This window comes from Grus americana, chromosome 3, assembly GCF_028858705.1.
Source record: "Grus americana isolate bGruAme1 chromosome 3, bGruAme1.mat, whole genome shotgun sequence".
NCBI classification, from domain to species: Eukaryota; Metazoa; Chordata; class Aves; order Gruiformes; family Gruidae; genus Grus; species Grus americana.
In genome coordinates, this window is record NC_072854.1 from 85,338,173 (window position 1) to 85,362,634 (window position 24,462).

Sequence of the window (24,462 nt, forward strand, 5' to 3'; positions counted from 1 at the left end):
GAAAACAGAAACAAATCACATGTTTCTGCTTTGGTTTTGCCAAGGAAGCCATACAATGTGCACTACAGCTATCCCTCTAAGAAGCATGGTTGACCTAATGAGACAAAATAAATGGCCTCGTGCAATACCCACCTCAGCTGTGAACCCCAGGCTCCCTTAAGGAGCCTCTGTTTTGGGGTGACTTTTTTAAAGATGATTTTTTAAAAAAAAGATGGAAAAAAGTGCCCAAATGGTATGTTTTTTGTAAAGAAAAGAAACGAAAAGAAACACAAAGCAAAGCAAAGCAAAGCGAAAAGACAACCAGGCTGTAGCAGCCTAACCAGAAGACTGGCAATCTAAAGAGAGTGACCCTCAACGCATCTGATTTGGCCTTCAAAGATTCATTCTCACAACTCTGTAGCATCCCAAAGGACTAGTTTTTCCTAATTCATCTTCCTTTGACACTTCCCTCTAAGTATGAACTCTGTGCAGAAATCTGTTCTTTACCCATTGCTGGAAAAAACTAAGAACAAGTGTTATGCTCTCAGGTGAGTTTTACTTATTGATTTTAGAGGGATTACATTTGCCACCGAGAGTGGGAAGTACAAAATCTGGTCTCTACCGAGAGCAGATTTTGAGAGAAAGTAGGTTGGGTTCTTTTAATGGGAGTAGCTAGATGTAGAATTTACTTGCCAGACAACCAAGCTGGACTTATTATCACACTAATGATATGAGCTTTGTCTTCTTATCATAATGTAAAACACTTGATGTGCCTGTAAATCTTCACAGACAAAATTTTTAAACATTTCTTATATAGGCAGAGCCAAGAAACAAATAGTTTCATTAAACAGGCCACTGGTACTTTGCTTCGGGAAGATATTTTAAATAACAGACTGATTTTATTTTTTTTTAATCCAGTATGATTTTTAAATTAATAAATAAGTTTTTAAAGTATTGCATTAATGTATATTTGATCATATTACAATTGCAGTATAAACAGCTCTTCATCACTAAGAATAAAAATAGGCACAGATAATATTCTCAAGACTGCATCTGACATGCCTATTGAGCTAGATTTGGGAAGATACACTTCGTGGTTGTGAACAAAAATGGTAGTTTTAAAACCTAGAATAACTTGTAACTCTCAGAGACAATGACAACTTGAAAAATACAGAATTCTGCATGATGGTCAATTTAAAGGCAGAAAGCAATTTCACATGGCAGTATACTGAGATAGAAAGTTAAAAAGAAAACAATGCTTCCACTTCAGGATTATGGCAGCAGCTGGCAGTGAAGAGGACATGGGCTTTTAACAACATCTACAGCCCTTGATGCGGCTGTTTGAATAGCAGGCACACTTACATAAGGCACAAACTGCTGTTTGTCTAGTTTTCAGCTAGAGTTAAAAGCATGTCTTAAAAATGGAGGTGGGGGGACACACAAAACAAAAAGGGCATAAACCTCATCCAAAGCCTCTTATTTTCAAAGATTTCAAGTCCACCAGCAGTAAATTGGTATGAGCAGTCCTAGCACCTTGCCTGGGACAAGTTACGTGTCAGAGCTGTGCAGACCGATGCAAGGGACACAACAACAGATTCTGGGAGACTTTTTAAAAATGAAACAGGGGCTTAGCTTTTGCTGGTTGGAAAGAGACCCAATCCAATACTGACCTTCTACAGCATCTAGTGGATTCTTACTCACACCTGGCTGTTTAAAAGCTCTCACGCTGAAGTAAAGCTGCTGTGGCATACCTCAGCGGGGGCAGTCACGAGGGGCTCTGAGGGCAGAAACTGGACCAAGGTGTGGCTGGAGGGAAGCGGACAGGAGAGCAGCGGCAGCAGCAGGAAGGTGCGGGCAGGGAGGCATCGAGAAGTTTCAGTGCGAAAGGGAAGGCAGCTAAAGGGCGTATCACTACTCTGACAGCCTGGGGTAACAACTGGAGTTTGGGACATATATCACTACCACTATACAATACCATTCTCATCATTTGATCTAAATTATATCACTGGGAGTGCATAATGTAGTCGGGGCCAAAATTCATGTTTTCTTCTCTGAAGAATATTTACAAAAATCATACTTGATATGAGATGGGATTTATTGCTTCTCTGGTGCTGCCACACTTCATCTGTCAATTTTTAGGAATAAATACCAAGCATTTTTCCAATTAAAACAAACACAAAAGCTTGCATTATTTGAACATTTTGCTGAAATAACTCAGTCTTTGTGGGAAAACCTTTGCTGGACAACATTTCATTTTATTCGTGTGCCCCCATTAACATAATAAGTATGTGTTTGGGTACAATTATATCCAGCTGTGTTTTCTTTTTGTGTTGCTTTTTTAACTGGACTACCATAGTTCAAACAGTAAGATGCCTGTCAGAGTGCTCTGCTGCAAGATTCCCATTTAGTGTGTGGTATATAATTTGCATACTAATACTGTAAATAGTTTTCAAACAGATTTCCTGGAAGACTTGAAACCTCTTCTATGTATGTAAATAGAATGCTTATTTCTTTCAGGACTAATACTTTGTATGAAAACAGTTCCCCCTCCACACACATAGAGGAAAGTCTTGTGACCTTGTTGAAATTACCATACAGCAAGATCATAACCAGGGTAAAATTTAGCCCTCCTCTGTTTTTTAAATATCTGGCTGAAAAACTGTCATATATTCAAAGGAAACTTAGTTTCTTTTCATCCATCTGTTAGCATGCCCTTATCTCAACTTACAAATGCCATCGTATTGATTTACAGCAAAGGACATGTCAGTCCAGTTGTGATAAATTCACTGCTGAGACAAATGGATGCAGATAAATAATATAACCCCCCACATATAGAAGATTCTTTAATCCCTACTTCAATTATTGGATAATCACATTAGTATGAATTCCAAGAACTTCCTATTGATGCTCTCTAGGAGGCTACATAATAGGATTCTGCCAAGAAACACAGTGGAAGCAGGAAGCTTCCTCTGCAAAGAGAGGAGGTCCAAGAAATCTAGGTCCGAGAACTTACATGCTTGGATCTGGCTACAGCCAGCATTCAAAAACAACCATTCACCTGAGAGTACGTTTAGTTAAAAAAAAACTTTGATATTCATAATCTCAATATTCATAATCTTTCCCTGATAATTGGCAACAGTGAATTAATTAATTAAACCCTTGTAATAGTGCTAAGAGTGAATTAATTTTTTTGACATCTGTAGCAACTCTTTGGAAGAATTCGTTGTTTACATCAAATGGGATGCTTTAGCTCTGGTACATTTCCATCCAAATAGTGCAGAACACCCAGTATTTATAGTCTGTTTGCTGTACAAAGTTGCACACTCCAAGGGCCCTTTTTATTGCCTGGCCACATAGCCAAAATCAATTGCTACCAACACCTTTTTGTCTAAAAATCTCTTTGCTATGATGTACTTGTAATTCTAATAAGTGTGAAATCCTCAACAGAAAGTAAATATAATTATTATAAAGATGTCAGTTTAAGTTGTGATGATTTTTTTTTTCATTCTTAAAGAATCTCGCAATTTAACTATGAACCTACTTAAGCCAGAATAACCAGAGGTTTTGCTGTGTCTGAGCCAAATGCACCCACGTATGTGGGAGGGAATAAGCTCACGCATTGCAATAGCCTGGGAACTGTATGTCTGTATTGCTGCTCTGTAGAAAATGATCTGAGGGAGAAGTTGAACATGAGTCAGCAGCATGTCCTTGCAGCAGTGCAGGCAAACCACAAACCCAGCTGCATTAGCAATAGCACAGCCAGCAGGCAAACGAAGTGGTTGTTTCTTTCTACTTGGCGTCATGAGGATACATCTGGAATACCAAAACTAGTTTTGAGCTCCACAAGCAACACAAGAAATATATTCAAAATGGAAAAGTCCAGTGGAGGAACAGACTTTTGACTGCTTGCAAAAGGGGAGAACTAACCATTTGCTGCTGCTGCCTAAAGGGGGCTTGCAGAGCTAGACCTGTTCCAGCGGTGCACCATGAAAGGACAAGAGGTAATAGTCAGAAATTGCTGTAAAGGAAATTCCAGCTAGCTATAAGAAAATATGCTTCATAATAAAAGGCACAAGTTGCTTAAGAAAGGCTGTAGAATCTCCATCCTTGGTGATTTTCAAAGCTCATTTAACCAAGGGCCTGGACAATCCGATTCAACTTCGAAGTTAGCACTGCTTTGAGCAGGAGGTTGGACTAGAGGACCTCCAGAGGTCCCTCTCAGCCTACATTTCTGTGGTACAGCCTATGATCTCCACAGGCAGCAAGGACTGAAATCCAAATAATCCACCTTACAGAACACTCCAATCAAGTATTCAGGGCAGTGTGAAATTCCTCACCTCGCCGTCCCCTCCCCACAACAGAGAACAGAAAGACAAGACTGGTATTTGCTTCCTTACTGCTGCCTCTGGTCTCCCGTAGCCTGTGGTGTGTACTCAACCCACACAAACAAACCTAGTGATAATTTAAGGAAATGTAATTTCACAGCCTCTTTAGCTAAAACCATGTAAGTGCTATTTAAAATAATTACCTCATTTCAATATGCACACCCATAAATTCAGGGTGCATTAAAGCAGTAAATATTTAGGCAGATTGAGTCACATCCCTCACACAATTTCATTGCATTTCAGTGTCAATACACTATGAAATAGATCTTTTTTTATTTGCTTTGCAAGCATGGGCTAACTTGGTAAGTTTAATTGCAGAATACTAAATTTCAAGATCTCGAGGCTTTCAAAATTTAAATGCTATAAATTTAAATCATGGACACGGATACAAACATGACAGATCTTGGCTTCCACTTGGAAAAGATAAAGTCAGACACACAATCATGAAGACAAGGCATAGATTGGAAGCTGTCTTTTACATTATTTGTAATAGCAGACTATCACAAATATAGTAAGCTCCAAATTTGAAATTTCCTGAGTGTCAAATGTTAGCATTGCTTTCTGCAACAATCTATTCTGCTGTTTCTGTAATTGTTGCTATTTCTGTCGTTTTTCTAGCAAAGGAGTCTTCTAACCCTCAGCAGCCACTATTTATCTCACTCACTTCTAAAGTAGGGAAAGGAAACTAATTAGGCAGTGAATGAGGGTTCATTTTTATTTGTAGTTTTTATGTTCCAGTTTACTTGTGTAGCTAGCTGAACTGTGCATAGTTAAAAATCAAGGGGAGAATAAGGGCATGAAAGATTATAAAAAAGAAATGAGGCAAAGAAAAAAACTCCAGTGGTACTCAGCTGAAAAAAAACCAAAGGAGTTATTAGCTGGAGGAATACCCGGTTTGACTCTGGTTATGTGGGAAAGTTTATTTTTTCTCATACAACATCTAGCATCAAAGGAGACATTAGAATCCTATATTGAGCAAGTTGTCAGTAATGGCTAAAATTGAGGCTCGCACAGAGAAAAACACAGGCTATATTTTCCTGCAATGCACCAATTTTTCATTTCACAGAGATGGAAGTTATTGGAGTGTGCAGAATCTGCTAAGGCTTATGAGGAAAGGATGAGGTTTAGGTATAGATCGTTTGGATATTTTGGGGTTTTACTTCATTTTACACACTTCAGGGTCAATGAGTAAAAAGGCTTTGCAGTAGAAGAGCTGCACTATTAATGACTTTGCTGGTGCAATAGAAAGTCTCAGAGTAACGTTTCAAATGTGCTGAGCACAAGGGGGCAGCTCTTTTAACAAGTTTCGGAAAATCAGCTGTTATCTTAAGGTCCAGTCAAAGGAGGGCTGCACATTTCCAACCCTTTACAAATTTCAGGAAACTGTTTTCCTGGTGGTTTTCTGATAGGACCTGAAAGCTGTTTAAAAGGTAGCTCACTTCTTCATAACTATTAGATCAATCAACCTCAACTCAGTGATGAAAAAAATAAACCCAGTAGCCACAGTTGCCAGAAACCTGCAAATATGTTGGTACGCGTATTGATATTGCTGGTAGGGGAGAACTCACTGGCCTCTGTTACGCCACCCAAGGCACTGAAGCCAAACCAGTGATTACAGGGATTGGGCTACAGGAACCTCTTCCTTTTGGTTGAAAAAAATTATTGTAACTTACAACTGAAGCACTTAATCATGGGTTTAATTTACAATCAACTAGGTGTACCTAATCTGAAACACTCTTTTGAACTTTATTAGCCTCTCCAAAAGTCTATGGCTTAATTACAATTTCCAGTCGGTTCAGTAGTTCTTTGAAAATAACACTGAGAAATCAAGTGTGTAAGCACTGGGAATTCTCTTAACAACGTCTCTGGTCACAAGATCCCCAGTAAGTTAGCAGATGTTTGACAAAAGAGGAAAAATATTCTGATGAGTTTTATTATTAGGATACAAGTGATAGACTTTTTTTAAAATTTTGCAGCCTCTGCCCCATCTATCACAAACGTAGCATAACCCAGTAATTACAAACTCTAAAGGGAGCTGGGTGGGTATCCCCACCACAAGGCCTAGCTATTTAATGAATATGGTCTTTGTTCCACAGTTGAAATTGATGATACCAGATAGGTTTTTTTCTTCCGGTATATGTAATAGAAGGGACCAGCACCCACTTTTCTTCTCTCTACTTGGATTTCCAAGAATGTGTATGTATGTCATACACTTTTTTTTTTTTTTTTAAATAGTATCATATTCCAAGCTTCTGCATGATTACTTTTAGCACAACTATCTCTCTAGAAACATGCCTTTTTGATTCAGGTGTGTGACTGACACACAAACGCTGTGGCTGGACTTTTGATACTGCCGTTAAGTTACAGTGCTTTTATGGAGTCCCACTTGCATTACAGTTCTAATAAGAAGCAAATACAGAAAGACAAGTATTTGGATTACAGTCCGTTATGGCCATGGTAATTTCATATCAAAATTGTACTAAGTATATAAGTTTGATGATGACTTTGCCTATAGCTTCTATCAAGTTTGCACCTCCTTAGAACTCCAGACAAAACTTCTCTAAAAGTAGCTCACAAATTTTCTAGTTTTTCCTACGGACTCTCTCTTCAATTAGAAATTAGCTCATCTGAGAAGTACAGCTATACCTTCCAATTAACACCTATAAATCATATTTAATGATTAGGAAGCAAATCCCTGGATTGTTCTCAAGTATAAATTCTCTAGCAGCATGTTTCAGATTTCATTCCCAGATGCCTCATAAATTTGGCAGATAATCAGGGAAAAATTATTAAAACCTGCTTGTTCTACTAAAACATTAGATATTTTCCCCAATTTCTTCAGCCTTTTCATTATGCATCTTAAAAGAGACGTGTTATGCTTCTAAATACTATCTTTATGGAACACAAGATAGGGTAAATAATTACAGTGTATGGATTCAGTATGACACTGAAATAAGTGAATACAACTTGGAACTGGACTTGTATAGAGTAGTCTCAAATTTGGTTATATTCCTTAATATAAATCTATGTTTAAAACATGTGATACATCTGACAATATCCTGCAAATGTCCCTGAATATAGTGATCTACAGTCACGTAGTAGTATGGAAACAAATTAGTCGTACACAGCTTAACTGCTAAAACCTGTCTGTATCAACTGATAATGATGTACAACCTGTTGGCTTTTAATTAAGTAAACATAGCTTTTCATTTTTTATTATTCATTCATTAAACTGGTATTTCAGGCCACAGAATGTTCAACGTCAAATCTTCTTGAACTGCTTCCTTCAAAGGAAAGGACTGTCTTAATTCGTAAGAATTAATAAAAGCTTTGTTCGGATTAAGTGTTCTCTTCTATTGAAGGTTTTAGTAGAGAATTATGCAGGCAGCATAGAATGAATTTAAATTCTCAATACATGTCCTCATTACCTAATTTCATTTTGACTCATTAAAGAACAGAGATAAATAATATAAAGTTCCAGATTTACTTATTAAATTGAAAGGAATGAGCAATAAACCTGATTGTGTCATCCACTAGAAATATACCGATGCAGAAATCTCAAATTCTTGATAAACTGCAGAGAAAGGCATAAGCATTTAAGCATAAAGTTAAACCCACTATAGACAGCCCCACATGAAGCACAGCAAACTTGTGTTGGGATCAATTAGTAAAATCAATACATGTTTTAATCAAAGATTTATTTGAAGATCACTGACCACTTCTCAAAATAGCAGTAGTTTTACTGTTGTTCTGTAGTGGACTTAATTTAGTATTAATTTTAATGAAGGATGTATTTGTGTGATTTTTGTGTATGTGAAGATTCCAGTATTTGCAACACTGTTGCATAAGGAAATTTGTTAAATTTATCTGGCTTGTTACCGCTATGCTAAATACTCATAGTCATTACTGCTTTCTCAAATTATTTCACCCCAAAAGGTAGGAAAATCCTGTTTTATGGATTCCATACAGAAGAATTTAGGTTATTCACTTGAAAAGAAGTGATAACAGGAAAATCTGACCACATGTCCCTGAAAATGTTGATGGCAAAAATAGGTGACATTTAGAAATTGATTATCTGCCTTTTGACTCATAAGAAGATCCTTGACAGAATGCTTTGGATTAAAGTAGCAAATTTAATTCACACAGAAACAATAATCAATGTACAAACATTGCACTTGTTCAAAAAATTCCTTATCCTTACTACTTCAGCTTATTTTCCTAGTTGCTACAAGAACTAGGTCTTACTAAAAACTGTAACATCACCTCATTTTCCTGTCCTTCAGTTAGCTATTTCACAATTTCTTACCTCTTCTTAATCCTCAGTTATAACTTGAGCACTTTCAGTTGGTTGCACTGTTGCAAGAAGGCTGGCTCCTTTTTCCCCATCTCTCCCACCCTTACTCAAGTGTCAGACTAAATAACAATGCTAAATAATGGGAGTACAAATTCTTCCATAAAGGTCTCATAGTTAGCAGGCTAGCTATAAGGTTTATAATATCTGCCTCAAACAGATGTGAGCACAGATCGTAAACATTATAACCATTTTCTGAAAATAAAACGTCGTACAAGGCTTTGTTTCACTACCAGAAGCGCAATTATCTGAGACTGCCAATTGCTGCTTTGGCTGCATTCTGTCTGCTGGAGAGGTAACTCCCTTGTGAGGATACACGGTGAAACAGGTGCAAAAGAAGACATGAAAAGTGCGTGCAGATACATCACTAGAGAAGTTGGATGGCATGATTCACATTCGTTTCCTGGAGATGTTTAAAAACTTTCTGAAAATATTATGATAAAGCAGACAGAAGTGTTCTCCGGCTAAACAAGCGACTGGCCCAGAAAAAGTCTAGGATATGTAGCACGCAAAGTGTGAAAGGAAGGATTGCGCCACCTTAGCCAAGCTAAATTCAGGCTTTTGCTGAGTGTTTGAGGCTGATCTTGAAGGACAGGATGGAAAAGTCATTAAAAACCAAAGCAGTGAGAGAAAAGAAAAGAAAACCCAGAACAAATAACCGCAAGTATCCGCTGCGTGACCCTAGACACCCGGTAATATTACCCACCAGCTCGGATGTGAAGGATCATGTTCAGACCACATAAAATACAATTTTAAAATAAAACCAGATAAAATTAGATTAATGGAGAGAGAATCTCATAAAAAAATAAAATAGAGAAGCAAGAGGTGTAGGATGTGTGACAAGGTTTAAAAAAATTTAAAGATTACTTTTTTATTAGTTTGCTACTAGGAAACAATGGCATGAAACCCTCAAATCCAGAAACCATACATATTTCTGAATTTTACATCATCAGTTAATTATCTTAAAGCCACACTTGCCCTTAACGTTGCTGCTGTCCTTACCAGACATACCCACCCTGGATAATTTGTCTCACTGTATTAAATCACATAAACATTGGGGGGTGGCGGGTGGGAGGGTGGAGAAAATAAAAAGCTTTTTTCAAATTATAGTGAAAAAGTATACAGATGACTTTCAGGAGAAAAGGATGCTTCACCCATTGTTTTTTTAATTAATCTGAATCTCAACAAGTACCCAACAGGTCTTTATCATGCATTTCATTTAAATTACATTACGGTGTAACTCAGGAAGAAAAGTGAATCGTCATCAGCTGTCCTTGCTTGCTACCTGAAAGAGTTAGTTTTACAGCAAGCTGCAGTTATTCTGTTCCTACTGTATTTGATCCAGGTTTGGGAATATTTCAGGAGATTTACTGTTTTAGTACCTGTTTGTCCCTTTTTGACAAGTGTAAGATGATGGGTTTTAAACAGCGATCATAATTCAGGAAAGCTCTGCATTCTTTTATAAAGCCTTTAATCAGGAGCATGACATTTCTTTTTTTTTTTAAAAAAAGCAGCTTCTTAATTTGTTTTGCCTGGAAGGGACTGACTTCCCTGATTTAGTTTGATTTGTTACTGCCTTTTCACTAACGCTCTAATCCTCCTAACCAATTTTTGCTCAGTTCCATAGTGTGTTATTGATAGAAGTTTCAAAATTATGAAAATGATACAATTTCTAGGCAGGTGGAAAGAAAAGGAAGGCTTTTAAGATACGTTTGCTCTGCCATCAAAAAGAGAAATGCATCACTATATGTGAATAATATTAATCTCAGACCTATGTTAGGTACTGGCCATACCTTAGAAATAATGGCATGGTCTGCTGCTCAGGATCTCAAGGAAGTTTATGCTTTTATTGTAAGGAAGTTTATGCTTTTATTGTAAGGAACTTTATACTTTTATTGTGATTACTATCTGAACTAGTAAGATTAAAAGTTGTTCAGGAATGGCTCTGCAGGCTGCAGTACCTACAGTTGAAGCTCAGTTCATGCTCTTTCCAGATGCAAGCTAAGATGTTTCTCCATAACGCAGTAACTGGAATTTACAGAAATGACTGAGATTATACTTCACATTACACTAAAATACAGAGCAAAATAAAAAATTAAATACATAGTGAAACTTCAATTAAATAAATATTGGAATGGAAACTGATCAGTGAGATGTCAAAACTGTTTTCTTAACTGCCTCAAAAGAAAATTGAACAGGTGACTATTTAAAAAAAACTCCTCTCCAAATGCACTTTCTCTGGTTCATCTCCAAGCATCATCTCAGTCTGAAAACCTAGCAAAAAGTTGAGGGCACTAGCGAGACAGCTGATCAAAAGTAACAGCCATGATGACTGTCAAGCATTTGTCTGAGACTACGGCATAAATCTTCTCGGGCCTCTGTAACCACCTGCAGGACTGACTTTTGCTTGGGACCTTTGAAATAAAGGTGCTTTTTCAGGCAAATGCTCTTTACACATCAAACCTTGGTTCACTCCCTTTATTTTAAACTTATCAGTCACAGTGACATTTCTGATACTCAAATCACGGTCTTTTTCTGCAGCTGCACTCTCCTGGTTTCACTGTCATTTAGCTGTTCTTTTTTTCATGACTCCCATTCCTGCAGTGCACTGCTACACTGTCCTTTTGGACTGATGGCTTGTTTCCCTCTTCTATTCCTTTCATTACCTTAAAGTATCTATTTTTTGAAATAAAATGCAGATTTAATATTCATAAATTATATTCTATATGTTTCTAAAGTTCTGTACCAGCACTATAGCCAGGTAGGTAAGACATAAAGCAACTAGGGATCAGGACACCTGCAAAAAAATCCTAGAAAATATTTATTTACTCACCTAAACAAAAAAGCCAAATAATGAAATATTTAGTCCTCAAAATTCATTTCCAGTTGAAAAAAAAAAAATAAATTGGGGTGGATTTTGAACAATATTTTCATTGTCCCTAGCCTCTGAATTTTTATCAAAAGATGAAAAACTCTAAATAAAAATAATCATTAACCCCAGATTCTTACCCAAACATTAGCTAATTTTCCAAAATTAGCTTTCCAGGGTTCCAGCAACACTTCTGGTTTTGGAGGGCTTGAAAAGCCATTAGAAATTGAAATTAGCTCTAGCATCACCCTCCTCTCTTCAGTCTGTTCCTCTTTTATTTTTTATTCTTTTTAATACAAGCTTCTGGGTTTTACTGTGACAGTAAATTCATAACAACATTTTCAAAATGAGTATTTCACTAACTAGTGAGAGAAACTTGTTACCCAAAGTATCAGCCTCTCTGTTCTTCTATTTATATCTGTTAGAGTCAGAAGCCTACCTTGCTGACTGTAAGCCAGTCCTTTGCATCTGATATTTCCTAGGTATGTCTACAGCCAGATTAAAAACATCTGCTGGACCAGTCTGACTTATCCACAGTTCAGCCAAAGCTCTTAATCAGATTACATTTCCTCTTGTCCTTGTCCCTTTAATTCTCTCCTTATTGTCTGGCTATTTCTTAACTTGAAACTTCAACAATTCATCTTCTCTTCTAAACCTGGAAATAGCATCTCATTCCCAGATTCAAACCCCTTAGATACATTTCTGCAGCTAATATAAAAGCTGTCTGCACCTTCAAAGTTCTCAGGTCCATAGAAACTTTCTATATCTATTCTATTTGTAGCACCCAATAACATCAGATGGCAGATCTGTTTTCTGTCCTCCTTCCTTATTTTATGTCAGTGACTAGACAATAATGACCCGGTCTTCTTGTATCTAATGCCTGTTGTTTGAATGTTTCACTTCAAATGATTTTCTCTACTTGACGTTCTAAGTCCTACCTAAAAATCCATTTCTTCTACTGCTTTTTCAATTCCACAGTCACAAATGCAAGCTGACCCTGCCCAAGTTTATTGTTTTTTATTTGAAACTTTCTCACCGTGTTCACCTCTTCTACAGGTATAATCAATCTAACTTTACTTCTCCAAAACAATCAGTTTTACTTAACTATCTTTTCCAATGTCACAGTGGAAGATATAATCCCTATCAGGTTTCATTGATAATGATACAAAGGTCTGTACACAGAAAATGAAAGCTTAACTCTAGGTAAGGGAAATAGATATAATTCTGTGGTAAAGCAAAAAAGTGTGATTATTGAGCTTTCACAGTTTAATTGGAAGTCTTGTGACATTCGACATTCTTTCTCAAAGTTTTAGCTCTCAAAGGGAGTTGATTATGTAAGACCCTTTTTTAAAAATTTTGTTTCAGATGGCCTTTGACAAGCAACCCAGACAAATCTTGTTTAGAGAGTTTATGACTCCCACGGCTCAAAGCCAACAATATCTAACCTTTATGTACATTAAAAATAGCTTGGAAGTATGACCAGAGTGAAGTTGAAAGGCTTAGCGAGCAAAAAGAAGATTTAAAAAAAAGAGATTATTTTAAAAGTATTTTTAGCTATGCTGATAATTTTGGTTGTGTGACTCACACCTTGGGAAACCTTTGAGATGGTAATAGTCAAAGACTTCTGATTCAAGAAATCAGACACAACTCTGTTCACTGAAAACCCCAAACTGAGTGTACACACATCTGCAGTCTTCAACAGTAGAATGATATAAACTATAGATCCTGCAAAAAAGAGAGTCGGGCCCCAACCCCCAGCCCTACAGCCCTTTCACTTGTTCCCAGGCTACCCCGGCACTCCACGGAGGCTGACATTTATCAGCGGCCCCGCTCACAGGCAGAGTGGCCCCACCGGCACTCACCACCGGCCGGTGCACGTCCCAGAACGCTCGCTCCTGGCTGTCAAGAATCTTCCTCTCTATCTTGTCCCTCTTCTTGTCCACTCTGTCAACGTTATAGGATATTTAGAAGAAACAGTGTTAATGACAGTAATTTTAAACATAAGAAGCGTCCAATCACTTTTCCCTCCCCTTCTCCCTTCAAAAAGCATGCAAAACCCAAACTCCTCATCTTCAAAGGAACTTACTTTGCTTGTGCTTCAGCTTGCATAAAAATAAACTCCCATTTCCGAGCAAATGCTCGCTGTAGCCTGGCCAAACTCTCCTGAAAATACATCACAATTTTAGTGGATTAGGTTGTAAGTTATGTGCTATTTAATAGCTTTTAGCTTACCTTTGCCTCCTCCCTCCACCTCCCCAACATGTAATACAAGTCATGATATCTGTGCCAGTGTAAATGTACCTTACTTATCTGATATAAAGTCTTTGCTTGACATCAAGCAGGATGGAATACTAGATCTATCTACTTTTGAATGTTCTGACTATTTTAGTTTCGAAACTGATGACAAGGGTGGATGCAATCTTCAGCAGAACATGGGATTTCTGAAGCATTTTTATATACTGGGTACTGACTGAGTAATTTTATAATAATACAAAGAAACACCTTGCTTTGAAAGGACCTAATACTAAAAGATAACAGCAGTACTTTCCATACCGGATGATCCACATAACAATTCCCATCAGTTATCTGTACAATGGTTTGCATTGAACAATGTTGGCTGCCTATCAATTTAATTAAAATACAATAAGAAGAAGCTATGAATATTTTGGTAGTATAGGAATCTTCCAAGACCTCCACAGCTATTCTTATTTTTAAAAAACGCAGACTGTAGTTCTTCACTACCGTACAGGAAATATATATATCCTACAGTCTACTACTACTAATAGGAAGAAGATTTGTAAAAGCTTAGCAAAATTCTTTCCTCCAGCGATGCTGGAACAGCTTCACTGTCTGTAACAGAGCTTTTCCAATCTCCCTTCAGCTTAAATGGCAGCAGTGTACAGTCTGTTAACATGGAGAAGGCTGAGGTTCCTATCTTCCTCCAAAAAGACCCCAGTTACCTTTGTGCACTGGCTTTACTCAGACTAAGGGAAAAATTGTCTGTAAACTTCCCAACAAAAAGTATTGCGTTAATTGTATTTCTATGCATTGCAAATGTATCTCTATGACATACTTACTGAAAATAAAGACTGCAGAGAGCAAAGAGGAGACTTTCTGGAGATCTTGTCAATACCAGTAAAGGCTCTCGCAGATTGTATACTGGAGGTGAATTTTCTAAGGCGTCTAAGTATAAAATTATGCATACCCCACAGTGCGGTACACTGAAAAGCAAGCTTGTGCCAGAAGAAGCAATAAAGTGTGTCAGCATGGTGCTGCGGCTGGAGTATTTGGCATGTTGAGAGGCCTGGCTGACTCTCCTGCTATCATGTCGCAGCGGCACAGCTGGACAGCTTTCAGCACAGAGCCAAGGCTGTTCATGAATTTTATGTTGACATTTTCATGAAAAATTCAGGAACTTTTGGGGGGATATGGATGGAATTCAAGACATCTCTCTCCTTAGCGAGTGCCATCCTCATCAGCTAATCAAACTCCCTCTTCTTCCGGCTCTTCCTGTCCCCAATTATCTGACCTTGCCTGGGGCACAGCACAACTTTCAAGGAGTGGGAAGTGCCTCTAGTCTGACCCTCTTTACCTCTCATCTAACTGGTGGGACAAGGACTCAAGCACCAGCATCACTTTTAAGAATGAGATTTCTATTTCTACAGCTATCAAGTGCTTTTGAAAATGCTGTCAGAAATCCTTCATTCAAACCTTACACAGTGTAGAGTACAATTGCTTTCAAACACTCGTGGCATATCTGGGATTTGTGAACAGTTATTTCTGATCCTGGCACGATGATCTGAGCAAAGTGAGATTAGCGATGGACCAAAATGTCAACTTTTGCCCAGCTAGCCTTCACTACAGTCTCTCAAACAGCATTTGTGACTACTGAGCACCTTCAGACCCACATGCTGGCTGAAGTGGATAACTAATAAATTTTCACACATAATGCCTATAGTTCTCATAGTTAACATTATTGCAGATGCTCATTAGGCCCAGCTGAGAAATTTACTTTTCCCCAGGTACTTACAGCTTCATAGTCTGCTAGCTCTAGCCTTGCTTTGTTTTGCATTGTCCGCTTGCAGAGGTAAACGGCTGGAACAGAATAAAATAACACAGAATTTGCTACTCTCTCACAAACACAGGAGACCAGAAATCTAGAGGCTTCATCTCGATTTTACTGCTAGCTTTTTTTGTTTTGATTTCTCCCTCTAGTCTAAAAGGCTTTGAATATGGGAACAGTGCTACCAGTATTGTAACTAAAATGATGGGTCAGATACAGAGATTCATTAAATAATTATAAAATCTGCTTTAGACTACAGACATCATATGCAAAATGTATGAGATACTTGGGGTGAGGTTGTTTAATGGCCAGGAAACTAACACATTAAAGAAAAAAATGGCAAAAACATTTTTAAACTATGTGTGTATAACTCATAATACATAAGATTTTTATCAGGAGCTGCGGCTATATTTGTCAAATAGGTTTTTAAGAAAGTGTATACATGGGTTTATTTATTTTTACTTTAGATTTAGAAATCACAAAATTTCAACCTAAGAAGATTTTAGCTAAAAATTAATTCCAGATAAAATTTAAGTCTCCTACAGTATAGTCTGCTATAACCAATATTTAAAACAGAAAATAATGTGAGACCGAAAAATGAAAAAGGTGTATCATGTGTTAGATATAATGAAAAAAAAATATTTTATTGATTTTCTATATCCAGATTCCTTCAGAGCTGTTCTGCCTCCACCTCATTCAGACAGAACAGAATCTTAGCTAATAAAATGGAATACTGACAGATAAATACTGAAAGGACACAAGGATGAAAATGAAACTTAAGGCTACATGAACAGCACTATGGTTTGCGTCACGTTGCTTGATCCTGAATTCTTTATGCACTCCATTAGCCTTGAATGAAGTACATTTCCAATAGACTTTACTTAGTAACAAATACTTTACATCCACTCTGAATATTGCAGTTTCCTCTACCAGTAAGACAATGAGTGCAGCACAACTCCTTATCGTGCAATATTTACCCACTTCATTACTTCAGAGCACCTTCCCATGTGTGAGATGGAGGAATCTTTTGATCAGTGTAGGTAAGAAAACCTTCACGTATCTGTGGTCTCTAAGATCAGCAAAAAGAGCCCATATTTACTGGCTGTGGTTAGGAATGTTCCTGCTTCCTGCCTGCCAGCTTGTCTGCTGCAGGAGCAAAGGTTCACATAAGAACCTAACTCTTGCAGTCACTAGGAAGAAGGAAGTGCTCATCTTATATTTAGCTTTGATTTTTTAAGGTAGCCAGATGAATTACATATTTTACAACTCCATGGAAACATTTATTTCTGACAAGTCACCTGCAAATGCATGCAAACCCACTCCCGTGGATGCTATTTCAGTGGAAGTGATGACAAGCACTTTTAATAACTCCAGCTGCAGTTACAGGTGTTACTTGATGTAAAATGAAGTTATATTTTAATGCAGGTTTTGTCTATTTTTTCCTCATTTTGTGTGTGTTATCTGGTCTCCTTTGTTTCACAGTTTTTCACTTTCTACTCCCATAAGAAGCCACAGCCTCTTTCTCTATTCCCTGCGCTCCCAGATCCACTCTGGTTCCAAAGCAATTTCTGTGGCTACAAAATCTACAAATACAGGCACAAATCCACATCTTACACCAAGTATAGCAGACAAACAGTTTCTATAGCCTCAGTCTCCATCCATTTTAAAAGTAGTGTACACTCACACTAGTGCATTGGCATACATACTGAAATGTGACAAAAAGATGAGGGGATGCATTCTGGACCCTTTGTACCTAGGTTGCATCCACAATCAGTACAGTGGTAAGAGAATACTGAGGAGAAAGATGGTCTTTGACATTTAGCTCCTTTTACAGTGAAGCATTTTCCTCTCTTTTCCTTCAAAAAATGGCTATTTCATTGAACAAGAAAAAAAAAAGTCACTAAAGGCCTTGCAAATATTAGCAATAAAATACATATTTTATAGACATGTGTAGACAGTTCTGAGAAGTCCAGGGGTCAAATTTTGTCTAGTCCAACAAGTCTAATACCATCTGAACAGAAAAAAACCCCAAACTCCCTGTTCTCTGCACTTGATTAAGCCCTTGTAAACCACATTCTCATGGTCCCTGTATAGGCATCTTTGGTTAGCTTAGCACTTCCTTGAGTCCTATTATGGGTATATGTTGTGATGAGCATCTCCTGCTACCTCCAACAAAAATTGTTGCTGTAGAGGTGGCCAACTGTCCAACTTTCTGTCAGGATAGATTTTGACAAAAAAGCATCTTCAGATCACAGAGTTCTCAGCACTGGCAAAAAACCCACAAGGTCACCAGGAGTAGGAGAGAGGAATTAGCTTGCCACACTATTAATCTAGTACTGTATCTAACAAAACCCTTGTCTTCATTACACGTCTGTGCTGCAGTATCTTCCCTGCAGGGTTCTTTTAAAGACCCTTTTTGCTCCCGTTCCATAGCAAATATAAGAATGGATTTTTTTTTCATTATGAACATATCTTAGCCGAGACTCAATCAATCATGTTCTTCTCCTAGAAGCTTTTCTCTGGACTATCCAGATTCCCTCCAGGAGCCTGAAGGTTACAATACCTATGGCTTGGATTCTTTATGTCAGAAATGTTTCTACGTGCCAGTGTGGATAAGGCAGAATATGCCCAAGAAAAATTTAGTTATCTGGGAAATACAGCATATCCGCTACTGTAGAAGAAAATAGTCCTGAAGGACATTCCTGCTCTTTGACTCAATTTATTGCCATTGCTGTGTGCTAACAATTACATCCTTGTTACAGAAGTGTATGTTTGAGGATCTATTTAAGAGCTACTTGTAGTCACATGAGAAGCTGGTGGCAGCTCAGGAATTTGAGTTCACCAGTTCGCACTCTCATTATCATATTCTTTGGCTTGCCTGTAACAAAATTCACTACCACATTAGAAAGCAAAAAGAATCTGAAGATCACTCATTTTGAGCCAGAACATTTGAAGACACAGAGAAATGAGGTTTTGTTCTTCTGGCTTTTAAAGCAATGAGATCTGAAATGTCAATGCTCCCATCTTTCACAGGTACCACTCCTTTTCTGCACCAAAACACATGTGAAAGTAACTGCATGCGTTCGGTAGCCCGACCTTGTGCATCTGAGGAGGATGTCAGTAAGTCACCTGTTTCCCTCTCAAAGCAGTCATGAGCCCTCAGCATTTCAGAGAATGACAGTGCCTGCTTTTCTAATCCCATTGTTTGTATGAGTTGTCAGCGTTTTTACAGCTTCGTACAGAATTGCAGTCTGCAGAAAGGTTCTCCAACTAAAAGCTACTCTATTTGTCTATTTATTTCTCTATTTACCCTCCCAGGGTCCCGGTGAGGCTCTCAGTACACCAAGGAACTGTAACTGCCCTGAGCAGCCCATCCAGGGTCTCCATGAAGGCCCCCTGCGCCCAGGAGCTGCGCTCAAGCCCAGCTACTTCCCCAGGCCTCTGCTTGAACTACATTATAGATAACGCCTCTAGCCAGCCCTCTAACTTACCAACCTTGTCCTGGCTTCCTAGCCTGGCCTTGGACCTTTCTGGCCACTTGAACCTTTGTTGGTGAGGACATTGCTCCTGCCAGCACTGTTGTCACCCTCAGTTCTTGCCTACCTTCCCTTATGGAGCTGCCTGCTCTTGCTGCTCTCTGACAAGGGTGCTGAAAAATGCTTAACATATGGATGAATGATATGCAAGGAACAGGGTCTGATTAATAACCTCAATTTGCTAAATATGGACTGCCACATACACTCTTATTTTTAGAGCCTGTGGATTCTGATGGATTTCGCAATCAACATAATTGCCTCCACTAAAGTGAATTATATATTAGATGCTATAGCTTGTGCTTTAGAAGAGACTGATTATCATGAGAAAACAGATTTGCCAATAATTTTAAAGGCAACATTAATACACAAAATTTCATAATGAAAGATGGTCAGTGATGTTTATAAATGGGCATTTGAACCACTAAAACACACTTTGGTAGCTGTGCAGTAAATACAGACTACTCACTCTTGAAAATTCTGTTCAAGCATTCACAAAATGTGGGCAACATGAGAGCTTAAAGTGAGACTGCAAAGTGTTCTAGCGAGAGTTGCATGAAGAAAGTGTCTAGGTTTTCCCTCTTGCAAGTTTTTAAACACTCAAAATAACCTATTTTCCTGGTTAGCTATCTTTGTTTCCTATTTTCGATGTTCACTTGTACTTGAAAGCTCCTAAGAAACCTCTACAGATTTTTTTTCTTTAAATAAGATCACAGTGATAACGACAGGTTTCATTCTAGAATCAAGAAACTGGACTGAGTACACATTATATTACACACACTTCCTGAAAAAAAGCAGAACTTTCACCCAAAAGTTAAAGCGGCGAATTTAAGCTTGTTGCTAAACAGGGCCTAAATCTTCCCTCTCACCACAGCAGAGAACAAGCCTCAGCTAAATTCAATGGAAGTACAACGGGGCCTCTGAAGACCACAGATAATGCCACCTACACATGCACCACCATGTACACAGACTCCTTACGTAATTGTCCCGGTGCCAGTGGTGTTACAGTTGATTCAGGCCCAGATGGTGGGCGTAACGTTCAGTGAGCGCTCATTATCTCCACTGAGGCCACATTACGTTTATACTCTCTGTGAGTCAAAAGTCTGGTTTCAGACTCAGAGTGTACATGCCTCGTCAGTATTTAAAGAGCAAAGAAAATAGAAAGTACTGCAAGGTCTCAGGGTTTCAAAGTGCCCTGTGGGCAGACAGTTCTCCCTCTATATGCAAGTGCCTGCATCGGATGAAGGATTATGGGATGATTGGCGCAGAACATGACTGCAGGATGGAGAAAATGAAATCAACTGTCTTATTTAAACATCAGGATTTCTAGGGCTATTTATACCATCTTTAGGTCACTTCTGCTTTTACCCAATTAAAAAAAAAAAAAATTTGCTCTTTGCAACAGCTATTGAGTTTCACTTAGTCTTAAAAAAAAGATGACAACTTTTGGGTGGACAAATGGCTCACCAGTCAGCCTTGTGTATCTCTAAAATAGCTACAACCTTTAGCAAATGCTAATAATATTAAGTTAGAAGGAAGACCATGTATACTAAATTGCTAAATGGTCAAATACATAACTTCTGAAACACTCCTCCCTTTCTCTACTTTTTACTCTGTGATCACAGTATTTCTGGAATGCAATTTGATTATAGATTTAGAAGGGTAGAGGACTTTCTGAAATAAACCAAGGCAAGAAAGAAACCAAATTTCAATCTACCAGAAGGCTCAAGAATTAGAAAAAGGCAAATTCATCTTCAACACACAAAAGTCCCCAGATGACACTGGCCTAGGAAGTCCTGTAGGGTGACAAAAAGAGGTAGGAAAGAGAGGTCACCCAAGCTACATAAACTACGAGATCACATAAAGAATATCCTGTTGTCAAATCGAATTTAAAATTACATCCATTGAATTATTTCATACTTCCTGATGTTATCATAATGCTTTCAGTTTGCATGCAAGAATTTAACACCCTGCTTTGGCACCAAACCCAAAGCTTGCTACCTCCTTTTAAGGTTCTCAGATTTAAGGGGGACTCAAATGCACTTGTTAAAAAGCTTCTAAGAGGAGGCGGTGCAACAAATTCAAATACACTGATTTTGCACAGAAACCACTTAGGGCATGTGTGATCCAAGGCAAGGCTGAGAATGTCAGAAGATGGAAAGTATTTTCTTCTAAACTGCAAAAATCAGCTACAGGGATGGCATCAGAAGGTGGCCATTACTTGACAAAGAGGGCAATTAACTCAGTGCCCACCTGACAAAGGGCTATTAGAAGCAAGACAGTGCATTACTACAGAAAAAAGCATTTGTTGTCACTGCTCCCTTCGTGGCCTGAAAGATCTAATTTCCATATTGATAATGAAACAGACAAACCTATTTAGTGTACTCAACATGGTAATTTGAAATCAATTCTGAAAATTATGAGTTAAGTTTATAAATCTCAGAACTTATTCTGATAAGAAATTTTATCTGTATTTATAGGGGGCCTAGATGCAGATTATGAATGACTTTAAAGTAATGCCTATAAATAATGCTGCGGAAGACATGTACTTGTGTCAGTTGCCTTTTCATATACATGCATACAAATGCATTGGCCAAACACATTTTCCATGTTCCACATATTATGGAAATAAGTTACAATTACACATTCATGAAAAGAAAAATTCAGCTAAGTATAAAACTCTGAAGTGGTGGGCTGATTGGAAAGCATTTTCAGGAAATGCCTCCTGGTTACAGAACCCTCGCTGCTGCCGTTTGTCAATATCAGAATTAGCAAGGATCAGAACAAAATTCAGGACATGCTTGTTGAAGGGAGACTTTCTTTTCATCATTTATATGACAGAAATAGCTCCTGATGAGTGAATTATGTAGCTCTGCAGAGAAATATAAGGGGATACAAATTCAGAGTGGAAAAAAATCTTGTAGATCATCTCTTCCATCTTTCTGCTAATGCATGTCTCTTTCCTAAAGCTCATTCGATTTGGTTCCGCCCAGATTACATTTTATGCATAGCAAGCACTGGCCCCAGCCACATTTTCTTGAAGGACTATTTTCCTTGATAGACTTTACTCCTCACTTAGTCCTGCCACCAAGATCTTAGTCAATACATTCTGTACAGACAGTTTCTCAAAGCAAAGTCGCTCACTTAGGGAGCCACAACTCATTCTTAGCAACAATTTAGTACATTACTTGAGTCTGGTGGAAAGAGGCTGTTTCTTATTACTCTAGAAATCCAGCACATTTTGACATATTTTGAGACAGGTCCTTAAAGGAGGGATCTCTATTAAGGACATAAGAGCATTGCTTGTAGGAGTCATTGCTGACGTACTCTGTTTGACACTAGCTGTTGAAAAAATGGGAACTGGCCATCAAGATTCAAGATTATAGAACTGCAGAGCTCTCCAGAAACTATTTACACTATATTGGTAAATTTCTCCTCATTCTTATGGCATAAACTTTAACAAATAAATTTTTATTCATATCCGACAATTTATATTGAAGAAAATGCAACTCTGCTACTAGTTTTGCCCCAAGCTACTGACTCATATTTATGGATTGCTTTGCAGAGATGCTGAGCGCATGCAGTTTTCCAGCAGAGTTCAGGTAAGCAATAGGGCTTAATATTTCTCAAACAGAAATTGCTTACTAATAAGCTGTTGCCAAGGGAATCCTGCCTAAGAATTTGGGTAAAGAAACTATATAACGCATCCTCTGCACAGTTCTTCTTCTAGCCAGTTACACCATGGAAAAGGGTGCAGCAAGACGAATGAGAAAGAAAATTCCTGAAATAATCAAATTTTCGTAGATGGATTTGAAGCTAGGCATGTAAAATAAGTAGGCAATAAACTCTAGAGAGAAAATTATATGAAAATTTTCAATATGTGAAAAACATGATACACGATTGCAGTTATTTTTTGTGCACTATGTACTCTTTAGCATGACTGCAAGTGTGGCAGAGGAGAGGCAGATGAGGCAGGTGCAATGGCTCATGCTCAGGACGGAGCAGCAGAGGCTGAACACAGAGGGGTCTCTTGTCAGTTTAAGTGATAAGAAGGTACCATTAGGAAAGAAGCTTTGTATGGACTGACTTGTTAGCTGATTATCAAGAAAATTTAAAAAGGACAGATTTTTGCTCTCATAAAAATGCTGGAGAACAACAGCTGTGACACAACAACTTTCACATAGCAAAAGTAGATTGCTTCTGTATTTTCCTGTAACTCAGACCAGATAAGAGTCATGAATATCTATAGAACTGCCACAGAAGTTTACCTGCAGCACTTATCCAGACAGGGAGCTTACACTTTTAAAGGGAACAATTAATTAAGGGGTTTTTTTGTTTGTTTTGGGTTTTGGTTTGTTCGTTTTTTTTTTTTTTTCTTCCTGTAAGTGCTCTAATTTCCTAGAAGATTGCCTTTACAGCACATGACCTTACCTGGAAGGCTACTGGAAATACGTATATTTTCGAAACCTGTCCTTCTCCACAGCAGCAGAATTTAAGAATTTGCTTTGAATATATAGAAAAATAGTCTCATTTAGCATAATTTGCAGATCACATGGTCATGTGCTCTTAAACTCATGTTGCATTATCGGTTATTTACTGCATTCTCCATAACCTACCAAGATTCTGCAATCCTTTTAACTCATTTGGGACAAACACACACACATAAAATGACAAGGCTGAAATAGCATCCTCTTGCATCTATACAGATGCAACTGACACTTGTCTTCTAGTCCAAACCTCCTTAACACTATAACTGACTGTGGCACTTTCAAAATTCTATTCTGTCTCTCCTTTGAGCACACTTCTTTTTTTAATATGCGGTTAACCGTAAGAAAAGCTCTATGTCATGGTCACTTTTGAGTCTAACCATCAACAAAAGTGCACTACAGAAAATAAGTAAAAGTCACTAATTCTTCTGCATATCTTAAATGACTGAAATTCTTATAAGCCTCTTACATTGTCACAACTATGTTCATTTGTTTGCTTGGGCTTAGGCTTGAGCTTTTCAAACACAAAAATAATTGCTGTTTTGTTGTGAATGGAATTTTTCCTTAACCTTTCATATTTCTTATTTATCTTGTTCAAAAAAGAGAACAGTAAGGAATTGAATTCCTCAAATTTGCAACAGCTGTGAGTCACTAAACCTCCAAAAGAATCTGATGGGTCCCATGAGAACTGAGGCCAAATGCATGTGGAATAACAATTTAATATGTAGCATTATACTTCCCCTTCCTGAAATGCAATGGACTTAAGTCTCCATATTTAATTAATTCTTAATGACA

General features: G+C 37.9%; 1 protein-coding gene across 7 annotated transcripts in view; it reads right to left on the minus strand.

The window, feature by feature from the left end:
* The window catches only part of RGS7 (regulator of G protein signaling 7), a 252,466-nt gene that overhangs the window by 44,939 nt on the left and 183,065 nt on the right, over positions 1-24,462 (minus strand). For all 7 annotated transcript variants that reach the window (XM_054822275.1, XM_054822269.1, XM_054822271.1 and 4 more), the window contains 3 exons: positions 15,615-15,679; positions 13,671-13,747; positions 13,447-13,528 (listed from right to left, as the gene is read on the minus strand). In XM_054822275.1, the coding sequence (XP_054678250.1) occupies positions 13,447-13,528; positions 13,671-13,747; positions 15,615-15,679 (224 nt within the window). The remainder of the gene's footprint in view (positions 1-13,446; positions 13,529-13,670; positions 13,748-15,614; positions 15,680-24,462) is intronic.